Consider the following 23,590-nt stretch of genomic DNA (forward strand, 5'->3'; position numbering starts at 1 on the left):
GACAGTGGTGACCAAGTAATTTCTACAGCCAGTCAAATGTGTAATGATGCTGCACTGTGCTTCTTGTGTCACAGTGAAAAGTTGGTCAGAATTATTCATCAGATGTTATTCATCAGGCTTTTGAAAGAAAAGCGAGAATGTTAAAGTCTCTTGGACATATTTTACTGTGTGATTGATTTAATCAGGCCTGTTCCAAACCAAACAAAAGGCTGTTAACAGATTTAACATGGAAAGTTCTCAACTCATCAGGGTTACCAGAAATGTGTGGAATGGTGATGGAAGACAGAACCAGCCCAGGAAAATGAAGACGGTTCACACAACCATGTTACTGCTCTCAAAACATTCAGTGTCAGGTTTCCTCATGATGTTCCTCTAACACACAGCAGGGCAATACGGGTTTCCATCCTCTAATCTCTCTAATGCAACAGCTCCCTCTGCTGCCTCCCCCTGGACCTCATTCTGAAGTCACACACACAACACAAACTTCTGCACAACCTGGACAAAACAACTCTTGTCCATTAAAACAGTCGATATTATCCTGACTGTGTTACGTTAAATACAGTACAGAACTCTGGTCACATGACAAACTGCAGAGGAGACTGAGAGAGAAAGCCCAGAAAAGATCTTTGTGAAGCTAACAGCTCTTGGAAAGTTTGGATACAGCACAAAAGTTGAAAATCAGTTTGCATTTTTTCCACTTCAATGTTTTATAAACGGACATCAAGTTGAATCCTCTGCTCCAGTCCAGGAAATCAGTTTCTATATTTCAAGATAGAAAATGTGTGCGGGTGTGTGTGTGTGTTCAAGTGCACACTCAAACAGCTCGTGGCTCCACCGCCTTCTTCTCAGCCTACACCTGTCAAATCATCAAATCTCCCATCATGTGTGGATGTAGTCAGCGTCGTGCGGATCTGCTCTTTGCCTCTTCTGCTGTTTCTCAATGTTGCGTCTGTACCTGTGAGTGTATTCAATGTTTTATATTCTGTACTATAGTTAATCCTATTGTACCTGTAGCATGGCTCTGTTTCTTTGGTTATACAGTTTGCCCTGTGCATGAAAGAGTGTGTGCGTGTGTGTGTGTAGCAAGCAAGTTATTTTTGTACACAGAGGTGATTTATGGTATGAGCCCGTCTGGGTGCTATGGTGTGTGCCTATACTCAGTTTTCCTGAACACTGTGACAACTCTGGCGAAACACGTACGCACTGAGCGAATGGAAGAGACAAAGATTTACTGTCATACATGTTTGTTTGATTTTTTTCTGTTGGTTTGTTTTTTAAGTTTTCCATCTTGTGAGTTGAACTGAGTTGCGGGAGTGAAAAAAGAAAATGACAAAAAAAGTTGTTGCTCTTTTTCTTGACAACATACTGGTGTCTAATATTCAATTTGAGTTTTGTAATATTTGTATGTATGTATGAACGTTTTGTAAATTTGTGATGGTATGCACGTTTTGGCATATGAGTGTATGTATCTTAAAATTTTAAATGCTTGTTTCTTTGTTTTTTTGCATGTAGATTGCTGTTTAGGTTCTTTTTGTTTAAAGGTTTTGTTTTCATGTTTATTTTCGGGACCATGTACAATACTGTATAACGTGGGCAGGATCTTGGACCTCATGCTACATTGATATTATATATGAATATAAAAACATGTTTTCCCTATGGAGAAAGTTTTAAGTTATATATCGCCTGTACACTTTGGGCTGCCTTTTAGATCTATCTGTCCACTGTTTAAGATAACAATGATGATAATGGATAAAACATATTATTAATGAAGAATTATGCTGATGAAATAATAAAGATTCTTAATAAATCTTATTACATTTACAACACATCTTGCTCCTGTGTTTAATGGTCACGTGTACAATATAAACAGACAAAACGTCCTTACAAAACAGAAAAATTAAAGACATAAAAAAACACTCACAAGTATCAAAAACTTTAAAAATGCAGTTTAAATGTTACAAACCCAATATCACCACAATGACCACTAGATGGCAGTGCTACACAATTATCAAACATACTGAGTGATAAGCTGTGCTATAACATTAAAAAAACAGAATGGCCACCAAGGCCCAACAGTTTCCTTAAATCCAATCTAGCTGCACCAAATTTCAAACACAAATCAGTTCCAAAAATATGGCTGATTTCACATCACATTTCCATGAATCGATGCCTGGGACATTGGTGAGAAAATTTAAAAAATGCCTCTTGCTATGTTGAATAAAGAAAAAAAAGATAATTTCTGGATTTGCCCCCTGATCTGAGTCTACACCAAAGTTTGATGGGTTCTTCCCTGATCCACATCACATCCTTCCTCAAACGTCTGTGATAATCAGTAGTTATCTGTAGTTTGGGGGGAAATCTTGCTTATAAACAAACCAACTCAACTAGAAAATCAGACAAATGAAGCTATTTCTCATGCTTTCATGTTAAAATGGGAATCTGTCATTTGAACACTAAAACGTATTAAAAGATTTTGCAGAAGTCACTTTCAATTCGAAGCTGTTTTTTTAAGAGATTTTAGTTTCATTTTCAAAAGCAGGAGCATAAGACCCCCTGGGGAAAACCTCCCCATTCATGCACAGTCATTGTCCTGGAGAACAGTAATCAGACAAGGCTGTGAAAGTCATGTGGCTCGTTTCCTGTTCTGACATCACATTCTATAAACAGGGGCTGTCTCTGTCTTCCTATTCGCTGCTTGTCCGTCTCCTCTCCCAGGGAATTGTGGGTGACTGTGGTGCATCTGCTCCTGAATCCTCTCCAGCACCTCCTGCATCCTCCTCAGCTACAGAGACCAAGATATAGATCAGGGCCGATCACATTTGTCAGTGAGTGAGTGAATTAGTGAGTAAAAAACAAATGTACCTCTTCGTCTTTCTCAAAGATGAGTCTTTCCTTCTCACTGTCAACGACGGCGAGCGGCAGAGGGAAATTGTCCTCGCTGCCTTCTTGATACTTCTCACGCAAACTGAAACATCCACAAAGAAGAAGAACAGAATCTGCATAAACATGTTTTGTATGTTTAAGCTACATTTTAAAAGGCAAACAATGAGGTACTGGATGCTCAGTGTCTCAGACAGTGGCCGTGTCTATGTCCTGCCTCCACCCACCTGCGTTTCCTCTCCTGCACCACCATGCGCGTCATGTTCTGGATGCACTGCGCTCGGTAGTTCTCGTAGTGCGTCTCCCGCGTCACGTCCTTCAGGTCCTGCATGTGCGTCCTCACCAGCATGTTCCTCAGCAACAGGAAGTCAGAGTGAGCCGGGTTTTCCACTGACATTGGACAGGACAACAGCAATGAGTACAACTGATTTGAAGGGGCTAAATTCACATTCACAAAAACATGAGGACATTGTGACCTTTGAGCACCAACATTGAATTAGTTAAACATTAAGTCCAAGTGAAGATTTCTACCAAATTTAAAGAAAATTCCCTCAAAGGGTTCTTGAGATATTGGGTTCACAAAATAAAAACGTGGACAACCTGAAAACATAATGCCTCTATGATGTTATGGCTGTCACTGGCTCCCAGGCCTAAAACTGACTGAGTGTATGTTTGTGAGTTTTACCTTCGACCACCCCCCAGGGATAGAGACGACCCCTGAATCTGCGACCTTTACTCTCCACTTGAACGTTGCTCCCGATCACTGCAAACGGGATGCTGTCCTGCAGAGAGAAGGAGAACCAATGAGCTGTCAGTCTCTACGTGGATCGAACATCTCATTCATAACGTGAGAAATGAACCGAAGAACCTTGAGGATCTGGTCCTGGGTCTTAAAGTCTTCGTCCTCATCTGAATCACACTCTGGAAACTGGTAGATGTTGATGCCAAACTGCTTGATCTCCTCTCGGATCTTGAGTCCGTGGACACATTGACAAAAAGGTTTTAGAGCGATTATGTTTTATGTTATTAATACAAAAGACAACGTGAGATCTTGTACCTTCATCTTCTTCCTGAAGACCTCTGCTTGTGTCAGACTGTCAGCTTTGGCCAACACTGGAATTATGTTGACTTTTTCATGGATGGCTTTCATGCACTCAACATCCAGAGGTCGAAGACTGACAGGAGGAAAACACATAAGTGTATAGATACAAACATACGCCCAGAAGAACAATTACTATTTAAGCCACATGTGCACAAGTCAAACACCAGAACGTCAGTGTACCCGTGGCCAAATGGAGAGATGAAGTAGAGGCAGCAGTGAACTCTGTTGTCCTGGATGTTTCTTCTGTTCAAGCCACTCTCATCTCTGAAGTACTTTTCAAACTGCTCGCCGATGTAGTCCTCTATTTGCTTCCAGCTGATGCAAACACATAAACTCTGAGTGAGTGAAACAGCAACCATGGACCAAGGGAAGGCAAAAGAGGTTCTTGCTCAGGGCCCGGAGCTGAGAGGGGCCCCTGAGAACAGGTGATTGCATTAGTTCACAGCAATGAAAATCTTTTGAGAACCCCCTTAAATTCTGTGATCAGCTTCAAGCAGGAGACTGAGCGAGCAGCATGGGCAGAAACTCCATGAAGGCTCATTTATGCTGCCTTCACAAACCCTGACCCATTACCCAAGTTTCTGACAACAATCGCTGGTGGAGGAGGTTGTGATATTATTCCTCTTATGAAAGAGACAAAAGCAGTTGTTTGTTCCTGTGACTGCGCGAAGAGACATCATATCGTCGTTTCTTACCAATGAAACAAGAACAGAGACAGCTTTGTCCATATCTGTGTCTAACGTTGAGCATAAATGAGCCTTAACGAAGACTCATTCCACCAACATAATGATCCCAAATCCCTTAAAACTCTCCTGGCTGACATCTGACATAAGCAATTTCAAAATAAAAGCATATTTACCATGCTTGTGATGCCCTGGAACCAGTTCAATAAAGCAGGAGTGGCTCACGTCAGTTTTAACCTGAAGACAGATGCTGACCTCACCTTTCTGAGTTGTTGACGGCGTCTCCGAACCCCGGCGTGTCTATGATGGTGAGCCTCAGTTTGATTCCTTTCTCCTCGATGCTGACGGTGTGTTTGATGATGTCGACCGTTTGACTGATTCGTTCTGCAGACGCACACAAGTACAACATGAGTTGTGGCAGCATCTCTGACAGCTGATAACATGAACCTGTCTCATATGCAAGCGTGCAGTGACGTGACCTCACCTTCAGCATTAGGAACCTTCCTGTCTTTGTAGAGATCAGTGAGGAACAAACTGTTGATTAGAGTGGATTTACCGAGGCCAGACTCTCCTGCAGAGGGAGAGAGACTCTTCAACCCAGATTCAAAACATCACATCCAACTGTGTTTGTCATTTATTTCAACACAAAACTTTGAACACAAATAAAAAGCACTTTTTCACACTTCAAATCAGAAAACACAACAGCAACATGACAAATGTAGAATTCAGAGAAGTGATCTTTAATCTAATCTACATTCAGTCTTGATAACATCCTCAGTCACTCTTATGAGAGTCTCTCAGTGAGCAGACACACATGAAGGGACTGACCTGCCACCATGAGTGTAAACGTGAAACCTTTCTTCACTGTTTTTCTGTGAACCTGGTTGGGCAACGTGGCAAATCCCACATACTCCTTGTCCTGATCCTGCAGACAGGAAAGGATTCAATCGATCATCACATAATCTGTTCAAAATGTCATTGTAAATACTTTATATTATTATTATATTATTGCAACTGTTTTCAGTTCAAGTAAATTACAGGAAAACAATATTTCAAATGCAGTTCTATACTATATTCATAGTAATACTTAGTTGCCTATAAAATAATATTTTGTATTCAGATATTTGTGTGTCTATTGTAACTCACTATAGCACACTACCATCACTGAAAGGCTTTGTCCAACTTTACCCAGAGAAAATAATCGGAGTCAAAATTATTAGATCACAAGGCAGACAACATGACAGTCAATTTAGACACTGAGAGAATATAGCACACACTGTCATGATACACTCAGGTAAAAGCACACAGAACACACCTCTGCAGAGTCATAGGGGTCAAAGCGTCCCCATGGACTGTGTGGACGGGAGACCGAGCTGCCTATAGAGTCCAGAGATGTCTGCGAGACGAGCTGCTTCCTCAGCGACAGGGGCTGAAACCCTGAGTCCACTCCTGCACGGTGTGGTCTCTGAGGGGCTGTTGGAGATTCGGTGGTAGGGTGGCAGGGGATGGGACGAGCCAGAATGGGGGTCCCGGGAAGGCTGGGGCGTCTCCCGTTAGTTGTGGCACCAGTTCCCTCTGCCCCGTGGTTCATTGATATCTGGTGACCTGGTTCCTGGTGCTGATAGCCAGGCTGAGAGACGGGAGGCAGGTCCCTCATGGCAAAGGGGAACTGAGTGTCCTCCTGGTCCTCAATGGACAGACTGGAAAACTATGACGAGAGACAGCAGAGCTACTTAGTAAAAACTATAACACACTATCAAGGGATATTTGAGAGCTGAAATTTTAAATTACGTGTTTGTGGCAAAAACTATGAAAATGCAAGCAGGACTAAACAAAATTATAAGTTCAAATCTTTATAATGTTGAAAGAAAACTTCTATTTCGCTTTTTTCAAAGTTTCATATCTATAATTCCAATTATTAGCTGAAGAAGAAAGATGCCTGAATAACACCTGAAGCCTCGTCAATGTCTGCCTTCTCTAAGCTTCAGAATACAAAGCAAAGAAGACATGTGACACTCTGCTGTGGAAACACTGGATTTACAGCAAAAACAAAGATGCTGCAGTTACTCAGTCATGCAGCTCTAAACACACAGACATAAGAACACTTTATTTATAAGTCCAAAAATTAAACTTGATATTGAGAGACTGATGTATGATCATCATGATTTAGAGTCTTTCCCCTCAACAGTTGTGCATGACGCTGTTAGAAACACAGTTGTTTATATTACAATTAGGATATAAGCCCTTGAATAAACATGACGTGATAAGTTTTCTGTTGCAGTGGCACACGCTTTCTTCACTGATTAGCTGTGACCTGCGATCCCTTTATACCACTACAGAGGCCCTCATCCATCTGTCCAGCGATGGTGGAGATACAGAGTGTTGATCTGCATGTTCCTAAACACGAGGGTCAGACTCGATAGATTGACTAGACTCTTCTTTTGTTTAAAGGGCAATATTTCATTTTCACATTTCGCAAGCAAGTGGATGTAAATAGTCAGGGCTAAATATCTCGGTCTGTTTTTGTGCTCTTGTCCTTTTTCCAAGGCCTTGGTCCACACCTGCCGTGGTAATTTCCTCACAGGAGATACACATCTCACACTATCCTCAAGTCCTCCTCAAAGGCACCAGCACAGCCCTCACTCCTGCTAGTGGCCTGATTAGGTTGGGTTTGGCATACCTGTCAGCTCTCATTACCCACAAAGCTTTGCAGTGGGGCTTAACCCAGCTTATAATGCTCTGTCAGGGTGGGGGGAAGTTGGAGATTTAACTCTTAAACACACACACGCACATGCACACACACACACACACACACACACACACACACAAATCTGCACAAGCAATCAACACTATGATTAAAGACTATTCAACGAAGTTGTCCTACCTCTGATAAGGTTGCAGCTTTTTGCGAGAACAGCATGTATAAAAAATAAATGTAGACAAAAACAATTATGGTTTGTGATATGATACAAATGCAAAAGGGCTTGTTCTATAAACTGGATATTGAGAACAGAAATTTATGTTAAAATAAATCAAAGAATACATTTAACTAATAAAATGAAGTAAGTTAAAAAGCTTGAATGAAGTAACACAAGTAAATACAACCTGAAGCAGAGTTATGTGTGAATGAATGCAGGTGTTCATGGTGGACGTACCTTTCTTATTGTTGCGGAACCTGACCGGAGAGGACATGTGCTGCATGCTGCTGCTCGGTCCCAGGATAAGTTACACAGTGACCACACAACAACAACTACACAAGAACTGATAAAATGTGAGGAGCCATATGGTGTGCGTGTGTGATCACTGCTGCTCCATGTGTTAGACTGAGCTCAGGGTGCAGCTCACTCACTGGTGATACTCTGACGTGGTACAGAGGAGGACACAGGAACAACAACAATAAAAATGATAACAACAGCTACAACATCAGCAACAATAATAATAGTAAATGTAATGATAATAATAATAATAATAATAATAATAATAATAATAATAATAATAATAATAATAATAATAATAGTAAATTTAATAGTTAAGTAAAGTTACCAAATGATAAATGGTTATTTTCTAGTGCAAGGTTTTGTGTCTTATATTAACACGACTGGGATACATTTTGTGTCTTAATAAATTATTCAGACCTCTTCACTTTATGCAATTCACTATGTTGCAGGTTTAATTTCAAAAGTGACATATTTATTATTATTTTTATATAATATATATTTATATTTATTCATCAAACTCACTATGTCATCATGACGAAGTGAAAGCATGTTTTTAGGATTATAACTATTGTTTTCTTTTTTGCAAAAGATATTTCTTTTAAAAAGTAGCAATGCCCTGCTTTTATTTTCATTGGCAGATTGATGTTGGACAGGGAAAGTTTGTGATTATGGATTATTACAGATCATTGATTGCAGATTTATTCAGTTTTGTCCGGTTAAAAATTTAATCTGAACGGTTTCTGTTGCTGCTGCACATTCATGATATATATCCACCATCAATTCAGCCCATTATGTCCAGGTGTTGCTGAAGTTTCTTTTAACCTGTGAGTTGCCAGGTTTGAGTGTTTTCTGCTAAGTGTTATTTGGATTGATATTTATGGGGGATGTTTGACTCTTACCTGGCAACCTGCACTAGCACAGAGGGGCTAGCAGCATCGGCAGCAGTTGTTTGACACTGAAATGGTGAGTGAGCGGTTTTATTGGTGAAAATGTGAGTAAATGCACTGAGCACGAAGATTAACGCTTCTTACTTGATCGTGATAAAGTTGAAAATATATTCTCCGATTCGGGTTTTGTCTAATAACTGAATCAGAGCCAGATAAACAACGAGCTATAGCTAATTTCCTCCTAATGTACTGAGCTAAACTAGTTAGCTTAGCAAGAAGCTAATGATAAATATCGTTAAACATTTTTGTATCTGTGAAAAAACAATTAACGATTAATGGAAATTAAGTTTATTAAAGACACAGACAAAATTAAACTGTAACATTTTAGTTTCTTTCCCCATTTAGCAAAGAGCTAGCAGAAAATATGATGGTATGTAGGCTAATGCTAACATTTGAGATGTACAAACATAACATTACATTTCTTACCAAAGAGCTTTTTAACTTTTTTAATCTTTAATATTTGTTATTTGCTTAATTCAAATGAATGAATGAATCTATGAAGCCGACAGGAGGTGAGGTTTTCATACTCAATACCAAAGGTTTCTGTCAAGTATTAACTGTAATGAATTCATTATATATATTATGTATTATATATATATATTTTTTTTTACGAGTAATTATGAACTATAATGTGTGGTCACGTATGACCATCTTCTACGTTAAATAATACTTCATACAAAGGTTTTCTGTTATATCCACAATCAATTTCAATTCATTGTTATTATTTGTTACGTTTAGAAAAAGACTGTGATTACCAAGTAGGAGTAAATTTAAACTAGTGAGCATTTGATGGTGAATAGTAACTTCAATCTAGTCAAATTACTTTTTAATCTTCTTTATTGAGTTAACTACAGTTGTAGTTTCTTCACAGCTCAGCGTGTTGAATGTGGTTTTACAATTTTTGACAGAAAATTCATAAAAGGCATTCTTAAAAGCATAAAGTGCGATGTGTTTCACAGTTTCTGGACACAGAGTCGATACTTGAGTCCAACTAATGGATTGACCTATCAATTGTAGCTTATCATAGATATACTATTATCATAATATTGTAGAATATGGCCAATATCGAGAAATTGTAAATACTGGTTCGCAGAGCAACATGAGGCAACTGTAATGAACTGTGTATACTGTATCTACTCCTCCCTGCATGTTCTCTGAGCAGAAGTCCTTACTTTCAGTTCTCTCCAGGTCGTTGAGAAGGCACCAGTGTGTTGATAAAATGTTTTCACAGCAGGTCTTTTCAGGTGTGTCCTGTCTTGCCCAGCAGATTATAAAAATCAGAGAAAAGAGCTGTCCTCCGTAGATCTGTCCCACAGCACTCTGCATGTCGTCCTGTGCTGGCCGAGCAGTGAGCTGTTGACTTGGACTCGTCCTGAGGAGTTATTATGTTCACAGGTTTCAGGTCTGTCCTCGCCTGTCTCTGTGCTTGCAGACCTGCAACACTGCCTCTTGTCTCTGTTCAAACAGCTGAGGTTATGCTCTGTCCTCACGTCTTGTGTGTGATGCTGTCCATCCAAATGACTGTCAGGTATACTGTGTTGGTCTTGGCTTTGAGGGAGGTCACTAGACTCCATGTAGTTATTTGCATTGTCTGTACATCTCTTAGGATCAGGGCTCTGTCTTCCTGGCTGTGAACGGTGGGTTAGTTCATGAGATTTCAGGGTGTTTCCCTGGTTGTGTGAGTGGTTTAGGTGGGTGTGATTCTGCCAGAAGGCTCGATGGAGCTGCTCTAACTCAGAGAGCAAAGGCAGACCGATGTCCAGGTGCATGAGCAGGTTGTCCAGCCACTCCTCCAACTTCGAGAAGGAAGGACTGACAAAGACAAAGATTTGTGATAATGAGGGGCTTCAGGGCCTTGCATGCTGTACTGCAGTAGTATATTAAGTATTTACTAGACTGTTCTGCACTATCGTGCAACATTTTGTTTTGCAGTTTTCCTCCTAACATTATACCATCATTGCCGTTTCACATCATCAACTTGTGCCTCACAATATACTGACTTACCACAAATTAAACAAACACTGTCTTAGTTCAACCTTTAAGTCGCGTAGATGTTTTGTTAAAACTAAACAAGGTAATGACATTTGAACCAAAATACAAAATGTACAATATTTACATGCAGATTATATTTTTGCCTAAATGAAAATTTGGGTTTGCAGTTTGGCTTGAGTTGTGCAATCATACCGTTTATCAGCGTCCATGTCACAGCACAGGGCAGCCAGTGGCAGGAAGGCAGCGGGGCACAGTGGAGGGTGATACTGCTGCAGGAAGCTGACTACATTCAGGCCAAAGTCGTTTGTACGGGGGAGGTAGTCAGGGTCGGCACTCACTCTGCCTATAATCTTCAGATAAAGAAAGATACTCAGATTTCAAACCAGAAGTGAAGATGCTTGAGTCATGGAAAAACACAGACAAAATATTGATAATATAATTATGGATATTATATAAATTTTAATGGATAATTATATTTTTTTCCTCTGACATTTACACAACCCTATAACTCAGTCATCACCACATCATTTTGATTCTTAGAAATCACGTGAATGGTACTTTTAGGAATGTTATACCTTTACGTTCTTACCTCACATATCATGATACCAAAGGAAAAGATGTCAACTCGTTCATCATAGGATTTTCCTAAGAGGTGCAGAGGAGAGTTTGAGATGTGGAGATCAGTGTGTTTGCTTTGGATCTGCTATTAGGCCTTAGAGTAACAACAGACTCCTCCTTAATGCCCTTTTGCACATTTGTGGCACTTGTGATATTAAGAGGAAAGTTGACAGCATTTTTCAGAAACCTCACTAACAAGAATGTGTTCGACACTGTTTTGAAATCTTCACACTCACATGCTGTGAGGTTTGACTTGACCTTTATTCCCAATCATGTTTCATTGCTATTTGTATTTATTTACTTATATTTTAATATTTTTCTTCTATCACAACTAGCAGGCCAATGTTGCAGAAAAGGAAACTAGGCTTACAATAGATTTAGTCACAAATCATCCCTAAATTTAATTTGGGCGACTGAACTAAAGCATTATAACGGGTTATATTATACTGGAAACAAGCAATCTTTACTTATTGGTTCTCAGAGATAAATTGGATGCCATGGAGGTTTTTTGATTTAGTGACTGTCATGCTGGTTGGCTGGTATAATTGACACCCTGAAATGTTGTGCACTCACCATGGATCATCTCAGGGGCCATCCAGTAGGGGTTTCCTACCACAGTGTACCGCTTCCTCCTGTCAGGCCTGCGGAGCTCTGACAGCGTCCCCTTCGCAGGCCGCTCCATAGATGATGTTCTGCTCTGATCCCTCTCCTTCTTCACCAGCCTGGCCAGTCCAAAATCTGCCACCACCACAGACTGGTTCTAAACAAGCAGACACAGAGAGAAAGGAATATTAAGAACATTGAATGAAGGTGTAATGCTCTGTTTTTTAACACACACTGAGATAATTTGGGGCTTTTTCTTGTTTGTTTAAAAGACTTTGCGACATTCATGTCCAGATCATAAGTCGTTTACCTCTCTAACCAGGCAGTTGTGAGAGTTTAGATCTCGATGGATAACATTCATGGAGTGTAGATAGGCCTTTGAAGGAGAAATGTTGTAAACATTAGACAGAGTTTATATCAGATTAAGCAGTAATTTATTTGAACTTTGAACTTTTATTTTTAGAATATTGACTGAAGAGACTCACCATTCCAGCTGCAATGTCTTTGGCATAACTAACTCTTATACTCCAGGGAAAGTCCTTGTCCTGCAGCAAAATGATTGTGATCATCAACAGTGTCTGTGGACTCTTGAGCAAACATTAAAACCAAAACAATGATGTCACCATACCATTTTTATGATGGTTTCTCGAAGAGTTCCTCCCTGGATGTATTCAGAGATGAAGTTTATTCGTTTGTCTTTGTAAAACAGCCCAATGAACTTTAGCACATTGGGATGGTCCAGACATCGCATCACCTTCACCTGTACATAATAATAACATGAAAATAGACAAATTGACCACTAGAGGTGTTGGTGCACATGAGTGTGATGTAAACTTGTTATACCTCCATTAAATCTGGAATAAAAGTTTCCCTGCTCTGATGACAACTTACCTCCTTTAAGAAAGTCTTGTGCGTCTCTTCATCAAATCGTATCAACTCTTTCATCACCATCACCTCCCCTGTCTCATGATGTGTCACCTTGACAGAAACAAGTTGGCTGTCTTACATATCTTACAAACAACGGACAGTTGATTGAGATGCTTTGAAAAATTCAAGGAACACATTGATTTGAAAAAAGTAACTGTGGTACCTTGACAGCCTGACCAAAGAAGCCCTTGCCAAGCACTTCTCCATGGATGAGGTCTGATGGTCTGAAGATGCGATGAGTCCGATCTCCAGGGTCGGCACGAAGAGACTCTGAGCGAACCATGTCTCTCCTTTGAGATAAAAGCGTCAGTGCTCCAGGGGACACAGGACACTTATCTATACTGCAGCTGCGCCTGGGAAACAAAAGGGAGATTTAGACAGAGAGAAAGAGGGGAATCTTAAATCAAAGTAGGCCAGAAATCTGCACTTACAGAATATGTCTGGATCGCATTCCCATGGTTCCTTGGTGCTGAGGTGGTGAGAGGCTCATTCTGGTTTGTTCTTCTGTCTCCTCTCCTGGATTTGGCTCTTCCTCCAGACTGGGGAGTTTGTGGGTTGATGAAAGTTTTTTGTGAGAACAGGGGTCAGAACAGGTGATGCTGCCCTGAGGACTGTTTGAGTGCAGGAGGTCGTCAGGAGACGGTGGGTTGTGTTCAATGGTCAGCTGCAGTGGTTTGCTAGTGTCCAAGATCACACAGTGTATCTAGAGGAAAGAATATTGTGTTGGCCTTTGGTGGCATTGTGGTTTTTCAGTCAGGTGGTTTGATGCCTACCTCATCTGGGGAAATGTTGTGAACAGGAATGCCGTTGACTTCCAGCACTCGATCACCGGGGTGGACAGAGGACAGCAGGTCTGGGCTGAGGACAGCTGAGTCTAACCTGAGTGAGAATGAGTGGTAGGGTAGGAAAGATGGGGTCAGACACAAAAGAGTCATGGATCATTTTTTGGGGTTTAGTGAGGTTGATTATTGTATTCAATTAAAAATGCACTCTTCATCATCTCCTAGATCAAGACACTCACTCTGTCACAACGACGAGAGGACTTTTGTCTTGGCTGTGGTCAATGGCCACAGTCAGACCTCGGTGGTCACCTGCATTGGGTGGGAGAGACACCAGTGCCACCATGTGGGGATTCTTGTTGAATTGAGCAGCCGATCTCCCAGCTGACACTGTACCCTGACAGAAACAGTGACCACTGCAGAATAGCAAAAAAGGGCACACATCAGAAATGTGCATGACCAATAATTAACCTTTTTCTATGTTAAACCTGCAATTAAATAAATACAATTTAGCGTTCTGCTTCAAACCTACCAGTAGAGTTTGGTGTGTTCAACGAGCGTGTACCTGTCTCCATCTCCAATAAACATATCGCAGCTCATGCAAGTGAAACATTCGGGATGGTACTTCTGCTCTCCAGCTACCTGTGTATATATGGAGGTACTCTGGTAAAACACAATATATACAATATGGCCTAAAAAATGCAGCTTTGAATTTTAAGAGTTCTTTCTGCACATTCCTGCATCAATGCCTTTTTTAGTGTCAGGATGTTTTAAGAGGATATCCTCTGGTGTGAGAGTTGAAAGAGAGAAAAGGGAACATATTTATTTTCATATCAGGAGGGGAACCCAGAGGCAGGAAGGCTTTGAATGCATGAATAGTTGTTATAACTGTTATAACTGCCAAGATTCTGAACGCAATTTAATATTTGAATATAGCCGCACTCTAATCTATAAATATTACATAACGTGCACATTTGATATTTGATTTAGTACTTTGATCAGCTGGTGGTTCTGACTGATCAATAAAGCAGCTATTTTTAAATGAGCTCATCAGCTATCAATCAATTTGCTACTGGCTGAGTTTAGAATGTTTTGGAAAGAGTTAGCAGGAAAACAGAAAGGATTATATGCCCAGTTGAGTTTGTGCCCAGGTATTGGCTCTTTATCTGTGATGTTATGACTAATTATCATGGACGTTCGTCAACATCACAAAACAAGACAGGAGTGGAAAAACTAGCAGGGAAATGAGGCTTTCCTCTTCTGTGTAATCTTGTTGTACGTGTAGACTAAAGTTTGTAGTGTGCACAGGCAAAAGGCTTCAGTAAGGAACTACTTTACTCTGCTCTTTCTTTGAGGTGTCAGAGTAATATCATAATCAAAATAATACACACTGAATTTGTATTTGCTTTTATTGCTTTGAACGTCTCGCCTTTTAATGGCCTCTGCCATGGAGGTGAGGTTTGTTTGTTTTTCAGCAGAATTACACAAAACGACCAAACTGGATCTTATATCACACTTGATTGAAGGATGGACTAAGAAAGGAACTGCAAAATTTTTGATCTGGACAAAGGGATGGATCCAGGAATTTTTCTGATCACTTTCTTTAACATTTTGAGGGTGTTTTCACAAAGTTCCCAGGGACTAATCCAAAGATTTTTATGAAAAACATCTGACATATTTAGGAAACTGATATCTATGTGCAATTTGGTTCAGCTGGATTAAATTTAATGGGACTGTTGGGCCTTGGCAAAGGAATGTGCTCTACTGAATGTCGCTCTTTCTAAAAAAGATATTATCATGCCACCATAATTAGTCCTGTTGTGATGGTCTCCTTGCAGCCGTGGCAGTGCTCTCCATAACGGGCCCAGTAGTGCTTCTTACAGAAGAGCAGTTCCTCTCTTTCATAGTACCAGTGAGACAGGATACAGCCGCATTCACAACACCTAAAGAAAAAGTGGGGAAGCGTAATGTTGAATGTGTGAGTAAGACAGTGATGGAGAATCAATAAGATGACAACAGATACTTCTATCGTGCGTCCAAGCAAAGTAACGTGAGCCTCATCGGCCATGGAACACATCAGACTTGAGGAAAGTCGACCTGTTACAGGATCAGGTAGAAAACTTCTAGGTCAGCTGACCATAAATAATGTTCTCCAAGTTAGCCTATTTTTAACCACACCATTCTGTGTCACTGATACCTAGTTCCTTTTCACTGTTTGCTTCACTCTGCTTGTGTGACAGTGTGACTGCTTTTTGAGGTTGAGACATCAACACTTATCTTCACTTAACTGATGGTGCCGAAATGGTGTTGAAATGATGCATCACAGATCAAATTGCTGATGACACTATAAAAGGAGTACTCATGTAGGGTTCCAGGCAAGTCAAATGTTTTCACAGAAATACTTCAAATTAATGTTTCCAATGGGCACACTCAAAGACTACAAGAGAGAATGAATTGCAAGACATCACAACAGTCACCACTGAAAACCCACTTCTTCTTTAAATCCAGTGCAGCATGTTCCCATTCAGTTCTCTCAGTAGCTAAACCTGGATGTGGAATTAAATATATTTAAAATAAAAGAATTGCTTTCTTATCTCCAACACTACAGCCAGAGTGGGAGTTGACTTCCTGGACAGAGTACAGCTCCATGTTTCCTCTCTCCCACCCTCCACTGTAAATACAATGCTGCTCTTACAATAGACAATGAAAAGCTTATTATTCAGAGTGAAGGTCTTAATTTAAATTAAATTAATTAATTTCATGAACTTGGAGTAGGAAGAACCTTTATGCCATTTGTTGTGAGGATGGTTATCTTCACCTCTGCTAAGGAGGTTATGATTTTACCCCTGTCTGTCTATTTTCACTGATATCCAAGGGAATATTTCCTGGATCTAATAAGAAACATCTGGTATATTTAAGCATGTGATTGATCTGTGTAATTTGTTGCAGTCTAATTGAATGTAAGGGGCTATTGGGCCCTGGTGGAGGTATGCGCTCTACTGCCATTCTTGTCATTAGCCTTTCTTTAGGTTTCATGCACCTTGTATTCAGTAGAGTAAATGCACTCATAGGAATCACTAGTCCCAACAGATGCTGGGGAAATATTGCCTGGTGGGAAGAACTGAGATCTGTTAGAGTCGTCTCTCGCTTGTTACTGAGGAAATAATTAAGTACTAGAACCGTCAGACAGCTGCAGGTTTATTTTTGACCTCCTGTCTTTGTCGTTGTGCCGCTGGCGAAGGATGTGGAACCTTTCAGCTTCACATCTGCGATTCCGCTTCAACATCTGGTCATGAGAAAACTCTGGAATCAGCACAGGGGAACGTATCCTCCCTCCCTTTTCTCTAAACTTACAGTTCTCATTTTGTCCACCTGAAAGTGTTACCTTCATCCGACTCAAGCTACATCTTTATCTTCATTCATTAACCTCCTTGTGGTTGTCCCTGTGTTATTTAAAGTGGAGCTGCAGACACACTTGCACCTAGCGTACATAAAAATGTCAGGACATTAACCTGGGTCAAATGTTAGAAATCTAATGACGTATTCTCCTGCCACGGTTTCCTCCCTGTTGTGTCTGTGTCACCCTGCTGAACTTCCTTTTAAAAGAAACAGCAGCTTTTAACAGGAAACATTTGTTTTCACTCAAAATGTATTGTGTTGAGAGTTGCAGGGATGTTGTCCGTATGGTGTTATGTACAGTATGCAGTATAGGTGTGGCTATTTGGAGTTTATTCTTTATGTATGACATAAGAAAGAGTGGTTGATGGCAGGGATCATAATAAACAAAGAGAAAAAGTGCAGTTATGTGTTTTACTATTCGCTGCTTCAATCACTGACAAGGCAGTAATGTTTCTTCTCATTGTTTTGGATTTACAAACTTCTCATACATATGTTGATGTGAAAGTAAGATAGAAGTTCCTCTTGTATCTGTTCGTCACAACGCGATTGTTTTTGAGGAAGTGCTGAGCTACAGTTTTCTTAGATTCTCTTCTACTGACTTTCACCCGCTTTTCACTCCTTTCAGTCATTCACATCTCACCAGTTAAAAACAGTGGCTCTTACCGTCCTTTCATTCCTCTCCGAAACCTCTGGTCCCGCCGTGACATCCTGCCCTGTCAGTTCAAAGATAGACAACTCGGAAACAATCCACCCAGTGAAGAAATGGCCTCGTTAGCAGCATGTGTTCACGAGCGGATCATATATGTACTGTGAGCGGTGGCAGGTCTCTCTCCATGCGCTCAGAGGCTTCTTGTGTACCCTTTCTAATGTGCAGAGAAAAAAAAAACTCTGAACCACTGACAGAAGCTGCCCAGTCTCCCTCTGCCGGCTGCAGAGAAACAGACCTATCCCATTAAAGAAGTTGTGCTCCACCCTCCCCCTGCCGTTCCTTCCAGTATGTAGACCTCTGCAAGATACAGTTACACTCTTCTGCTGAGTCAAAAGATTGTGGGAGGGTTAGGCTTACAGGCTCTTACACGTGAACCTACATGAGTGTTAATAGGAGTTAATATGAGTCTGTGTTTTCCCAGAAGTGGTATGAGAGGGTCTGCACGCCTGTGTGTTTGGAACTGAGCTCTGTTTCCTATCAGCACAGGCTTAATCTCTTTATGAATGCCCCAATTACTGCAATGTCCTGATCCGACAGTAAAGCACTCTATTCATCACACACAACAAAAAAGGAGGGAGAATTCTGTGAAAGTGCAAAGGAAAGGGAATGGGTTTGAATCCGAGGAAATAAACCGGTGATGATGTTAAATAGGATGTTAACAGTTTTTTGCTGGAACACAATCAGACTTTTAACAAAGTCATTGACAGCGCTTAACATTGGTTAGTTAGAGGGTTATTAATTGGATTTTTAATTGCATTTTCTATAATAAGTCCAGTCTCTGAATTTATACCATATCAATAAATGGATTTATGGACAGTGCAGGTCCTACAAACTGATTGACAGAAACAGGTGTTTGTGGTGCTGGTGTTTCTCCGAGATTGTATATAAAGATGGATGACACATCTCCACTTCCTGCTGCTATTCAGAAATGAAGCTAAAATATCCCAGATAAGATAATGCCATATTTCGCCAAAGACGTCATAGTCTGGACAATAAGTAATTGGGGATGTAGCCGAGGTAACGAGAGGTTCTGCCGATACACGTGTACAACACTTGAACGTAGATCAGTGTATTCGGCATCATACTTGTTCAGTACTTGTTCATCATACTTGTTCAGTATTTGGTCAGTTTGTCTGCAGCATTTACTTCTTTATTTATCTGCTGAAGCTGGGCTGTGTTTCCCTTTTGGGCTTAACTTGTGGTGGTGAGAACCACAGCAGATCAGCACATTTGCCTCCAAATCTGCAGCTTCTTTCCGTTGCCTTGTGCAGACAAACCTCTTGTGAATGTTTCACACATTATGCTTGTGCAAAATACTAAATGATCGTAGCTGTGTTTAAATGACAACAACAGCAGTAGTTGGTCATTTCTTTATTTTAGAGAGCGTTGTCGGAAAGTGTACAAAAGTGCACAATTTTTTTTCATAGGCCATGTAAAAAAACACAGGTATAAAAAAAGACATGTTGAGCTACATGATAGAAACACAAATGTTACGCTCAAATGAAAGATGAGATTCAGTTACACTGTTTTGTCCCTGTGATATCACAGGCTACAGTGTGATTCAGCACACATTCAAGGTCAATGTAGAAAACAAAGCACTTATATTTATCATAGTACTACAAAACTTTAAAAACTGTTAAAACGCACTCACACACAACAACTAAAATAATTCATACTGTGTTAATTCATTTGAATTTGTTGACTAAATAGCTAAAGATTTAGTTCTGCTTTTCCTCAGCATAATTTAAAACGGCGCGTAAACGTGAACAATTTCCAACAGTGTTAAAGCAGTTAAATCAAAAAACGAAGAAAAAGGTACATAGTAATCGCAGTAATGCTCCTCAGATGTCATTTAAATGCATTATGGCTTCAAATCATATTATCTCACATTTAGATGTAATGCTTTCCACAACAGCAAATGTAAAAGTCAAATTTAAGCCACGTCAGAATATCATAACAAATACATCCTTCTAACAATGTTAAAATATGCATGTTAAACATAATCTTACATTGAAATCAATTTAGCTATAAAACAGTGCCTTTGGTTCTTGTGAATGGAGTAGAAGACAAGTCTCATGTGTTAATAGCTAAAGACCTTCAGCCTCCTAGGCTTGGGCACAGTCATAATGAACACAGCCGGCTTTTCAGGGATCAGATAAGGAAAACAAAAACACTGCACCATGAAAAATCCCACCAAGAGTCCCTTTTGTTCACTGTCCCCCAAAATAGCTGCCGTGTGTTTCTGTCTGCCGAACAGACTGTCGCATTGTTTGCACTTTGATGTAAAGAGTGAAAAACAATGAATGAGTGAAACAAACATGATACTAAAGTTCAGTCTTACTGGATAAAAACGTGACCTCGGAGAAGTTTTACAAACCAGACTTAAGGAGCTGCCCTGAAGGACTCACCCACCAAGGATTCATGGTGACACTTTAACAGGAATGCAAAGGATTTTCAACAATAAGCAAAAACTGTTGTATAGCACAGCTTGGTCATACAATTAAAAGAAATCCTTTATTTCAGTGGTTCTCAGCCTGAAAGTCAGGATCCTTAGAGAATCACAAGGTGATTTATGGGTAAAAAAATTCTACTTTTTTTTACATGTACTTCCTCATTCAGACTGATTTTAACATGTGCTTTTTCTGCTGATATGGTGAATATTTTTGATTAATTATTATTTTTAAAAACAACGTGACAATGATGCATTTTGTCTTAAGGAACTGAACAGCCTTACAAGTTGAGAACCATTTCTCTTTTTGAAAGAGACCTTTGTATAAGATCTAAGCAAATGAAAAGATAACATGTGTAATGTGTTTAAGCTTTAGCTTCAATGGCAGGTTAGACATTTACAATCTGGGATCATGCAGTAGCACCACTATTGTTTCAATGAGGTCACTTCCTGTTTCCTGGTCTCTCACTTCCTCCTTCGACCACAGTACTTGCCCTGACAGCCAGCACCTAAAAACCAGAGCGTAGAACAAATTATTGTATAAGTTTAAAAAGAAAATCTCATTGTAAAACATATTGAGATAATTCTACATGAAACACACAAAAAACTGACTTAGATAAAGAATTTCTTTGAACTTGTAATGTAAAATAATAATTTTGTAATAAGCCAGTAAACATTCTGTCATCTTAGAGTGGGGTGAATTTTAATCATCATACAGTGTAATCTGGGAAGAGAGATAATATGGTGTGTGTCTATGTAAACTTCCTCTGATGACTGGATTTCACATAAATCCAGCCCAGTGTTTTACAGTGAACAGATAGAGATTACTGCAAAGCAAAACAATATGTGTGATTGTTACCTCTGTAGGCTCCAGATCCCAGTAATGCCTGCATTGCTGCATATTTGGCTGCCTTCTGTGCCTTAGCTATATAAATATGGGACAAGAAAGATTTTTTTTATTTTGCAGATATATACAGGCTCTGAGATTCTACGATTACAGATTATAAAAGCCTACACAACAGAATTTTTCTCAAACATTTTATATTTGACATAATAAAACAACAAATTCAAAATGTACGTCTTTTGTGCTTAAGATTAGAGCCTCTAGAATTACTCCAAAACTTAAAACAACACTATGTAACTTTTACTGAGTAACAGCGCCCTCTACTGCCAGACATGGTGATAAATTGTTGGGCACTGTTTGATCGACTATGTGGTTTTTCATACAGAGAAAATAACGAAGCCCTGAAACACTGACCTGATTATGTGATAAAAAAAAACCTAGCCTGTCTGTAAATGGTGTACGGCGAATGGAAGATAGAGTCTTGGCCCGGTCTACTCTCTGTCTACACCAGAAGCCCCAAAAATATTGGACGTTGCCCCCAGAGGTTAATTTGTGGTCAGACAGATGAGCTCTGATGAAATAGCTTGAAAAAGATCACAGTTTTTATGCCACAGCCTCCCACATCGTATTTTTGATGCTCTTTGTGGCCTTAATTTACCCGTTCATACCCAGAGTTAGTATGGTTTTCGTAATAAATTGCTCAGTTGGTGGACATGTGTTCGAAACTGATAATCAAAGACACAGGAAATGGTGAGTTTTCTTACATTTTTGCCCGGCCCCCGCATAGCCTAGAAAACATTAACAGGAAATGAACAATAAAAAAATGGTAATCTTTACAATGATGTCATTTACCCTGTGTATTCTCTCAGCAATAACAGGAATGGAAATGGTGTTTTACCTGCATATCCTCCCCCAGTTGTCCCACCATATCCAGGGGCAACTCCCCCTGCTGGAACAATGGAGATTTTACAACCCACATGACATAGCAACTCTAGGCAAGGTGTTTACATGTGTCTGAATGCATTTGTTGTCAACTCTAAAACTGTAAAATTGACAGTTATAATACTCTGAGATTACTGTCCTTTACTTTGTCAGTGCTTCATTTAAACTGACCTGGTAAGCCGCCCACTCCTCCTGCCCCCGGGCTTGTTCCTGCAGCCCCTCCTGCTCCTCCTCCTCCTCCTGCTACACTGCCTGAATGCATGAGTGAGTATAAACTTATTTAGAAATAACTCAAGGGCCTAAAAACCTTAGAAGATAATCATAAGAGAGGAGAGGCTCCACTGCTTTAGATTTTTCATCAATACCAGACAGAGTGTCCAATACGTACCAATAATAAATGTGGTGCGAAGAGATATCAAACTGTAATTTGATGCATCCTTTAAATTTAATTCTTCTCCTCTGTTATATGTATTCCTTTTTTTAAAATAATTTTTCTTTATAAACTAGAAACTCACCTGTGCCACCTCCAGTGACGCCCCCTGTTCCTCCACCAGGAACCCCCCCTGCTCCTCCACCTGATGAACACAGGTGTGGTTAGAGGTATTAGATTCCATAAATGACAAGTTATATAAAAGATATGTTAATTACCCACTGTGTGAAAATGGAAAACACAGCAACAAGTTAATAAACCAAAAGAAGAGACTGGTCACTAATCCAGTTTTATCATGGGGACAAGGATTCAAAAATTATTTTGTTGGTTACATTTTTATCCTCAATCCAAAAAGCTATATATATATATATATATAATATATATTAATATATATGTGTGTGTGTGTGTGTGTATATCGGAAACAAGGCCTGTCTGCATGGAGTTGACGTGATGCCATGAATAACAACAAGATAAAAGGAGTTTGATTTTATAAGTTCCTACTTCCTGACCAGACCCAGACTCATTTCCTGTTGCTTTGAAGCATAACACTCTCCTATGAATGATGTAATGTCACATGGTTCCAGTAAACAACATCAATCATATCAAGGTATTTGAAGAAATTACATTTATTTTACATTTGTTTTTTCAGTATCTCTTTGCCATAACCCACAGAGAACTTAAATGTAATATTAAAATTCATCAAAGGAGAATTCTACCTGGTCTGTAGCCGGTTCCACCCAACGATGAGCCATAACCTGATTTAGAAGGCTTTCTTGACCCAAGTGCTTGGCCACCAGGCCCATATCCACCAGCCCCACCAGGTCTGAAACCCCCTGGCCCAGTTCCAGCACCTCCTGGACCAAAACCACCTGGTCCAGCACCTCCTTGGCCAAAACCACCAGGTCCAGCACCCCCAGGTCCATAACCAAAAGGACCTGATCCAGTTCCACCTGGACCATATCCTCCAGGGCCATAGCCTCCAGGTCCAACTCCAGCTCCACCAGGACCTGCTCCTGCTCCTGCTCCTCCTGCTGGTAAACAGCACAGTATATTTATATATTTTTTAAT

At 40.0% G+C, this 23,590-nt stretch overlaps 2 protein-coding genes and 1 long non-coding RNA gene across 6 annotated transcripts; 1 reads left to right on the forward strand and 2 right to left on the reverse strand.

Annotated features, from left to right (window-relative positions):
- Positions 1-1,828: 1,828 nt before the first annotated feature.
- On the reverse strand, positions 1,829-7,992 carry septin4a (septin 4a). 2 transcript variants are annotated; one of them, XM_069539530.1, is made up of 13 exons: positions 7,821-7,992; positions 7,550-7,566; positions 5,981-6,373; positions 5,494-5,590; positions 5,150-5,236; positions 4,926-5,049; positions 4,163-4,297; positions 3,938-4,055; positions 3,749-3,850; positions 3,566-3,662; positions 3,108-3,270; positions 2,863-2,965; positions 1,829-2,782 (listed from the first exon to the last, which is right to left on the reverse strand). In XM_069539530.1, exons 1-13 carry the CDS (start codon positions 7,864-7,866, stop codon positions 2,651-2,653), a joined length of 1,614 nt encoding a protein of 537 aa, XP_069395631.1. In that variant the 5' UTR covers positions 7,867-7,992; the 3' UTR covers positions 1,829-2,650. The 2 variants fall into 2 exon arrangements, with proteins under 2 accessions (XP_069395631.1, XP_069395632.1); XM_069539531.1 differs by lacking the exon at positions 7,550-7,566 and having other exon boundaries at positions 7,821-7,952.
- A 235-nt stretch (positions 7,993-8,227) lies between these two features.
- Positions 8,228-23,362, forward strand: LOC109635691 (uncharacterized). Of its 3 annotated transcripts, none has more exons than XR_011246192.1 (6): positions 8,228-8,846; positions 22,020-22,150; positions 22,246-22,356; positions 22,600-22,692; positions 22,949-23,129; positions 23,228-23,362. It is a non-coding gene; the product is annotated as an uncharacterized lncRNA (long non-coding RNA). The 3 variants fall into 3 exon arrangements; XR_011246193.1 differs by having other exon boundaries at positions 22,600-22,680; XR_011246194.1 differs by lacking the exon at positions 22,020-22,150.
- On the reverse strand, positions 9,650-18,138 carry LOC109635680 (LIM domain kinase 1-like). Its single transcript, XM_020097028.2, has 15 exons — positions 17,812-18,138; positions 15,554-15,692; positions 14,282-14,391; positions 13,992-14,165; positions 13,744-13,849; positions 13,402-13,673; positions 13,134-13,323; positions 12,935-13,021; positions 12,672-12,803; positions 12,529-12,588; positions 12,354-12,419; positions 12,014-12,200; positions 11,412-11,467; positions 11,015-11,172; positions 9,650-10,642 (listed from the first exon to the last, which is right to left on the reverse strand). Exons 1-15 carry the CDS (start codon positions 17,853-17,855, stop codon positions 10,108-10,110), a joined length of 2,316 nt encoding a protein of 771 aa, XP_019952587.2. The 5' UTR covers positions 17,856-18,138; the 3' UTR covers positions 9,650-10,107.
- Positions 23,363-23,590: the final 228 nt, after the last annotated feature.

Source organism: Paralichthys olivaceus, chromosome 15 (genome assembly GCF_024713975.1).
Source record: "Paralichthys olivaceus isolate ysfri-2021 chromosome 15, ASM2471397v2, whole genome shotgun sequence".
NCBI lineage: Eukaryota > Metazoa > Chordata > Actinopteri > Pleuronectiformes > Paralichthyidae > Paralichthys > Paralichthys olivaceus.

Excerpts from the sequence above, each read along its gene's own strand:
- LOC109635680 (XM_020097028.2), bottom strand. The coding sequence starts at position 17,855 with ATGTCACGGCGGGACCAGAGGTTTCGGAGAGGAATGAAAGGACG. Across the intron at positions 15,693-17,811 it reads CGGAGAGGAATGAAAGGACG|GTGTTGTGAATGCGGCTGTA; the intron begins GTAAGAGCCACT and ends CTTTTTCTTTAG. Across the intron at positions 14,166-14,281 it reads GAACACACCAAACTCTACTG|TGGTCACTGTTTCTGTCAGG; the intron begins GTAGGTTTGAAG and ends GCTATTCTGCAG.
- septin4a (XM_069539530.1), bottom strand. The coding sequence starts at position 7,866 with ATGCAGCACATGTCCTCTCCGGTCAGGTTCCGCAACAATAAGAAAG. Across the intron at positions 5,237-5,493 it reads GTTTACACTCATGGTGGCAG|GAGAGTCTGGCCTCGGTAAA; the intron begins GTCAGTCCCTTC and ends CTCCCTCTGCAG. Across the intron at positions 3,663-3,748 it reads CCCAGGACCAGATCCTCAAG|GACAGCATCCCGTTTGCAGT; the intron begins GTTCTTCGGTTC and ends TTCTCTCTGCAG.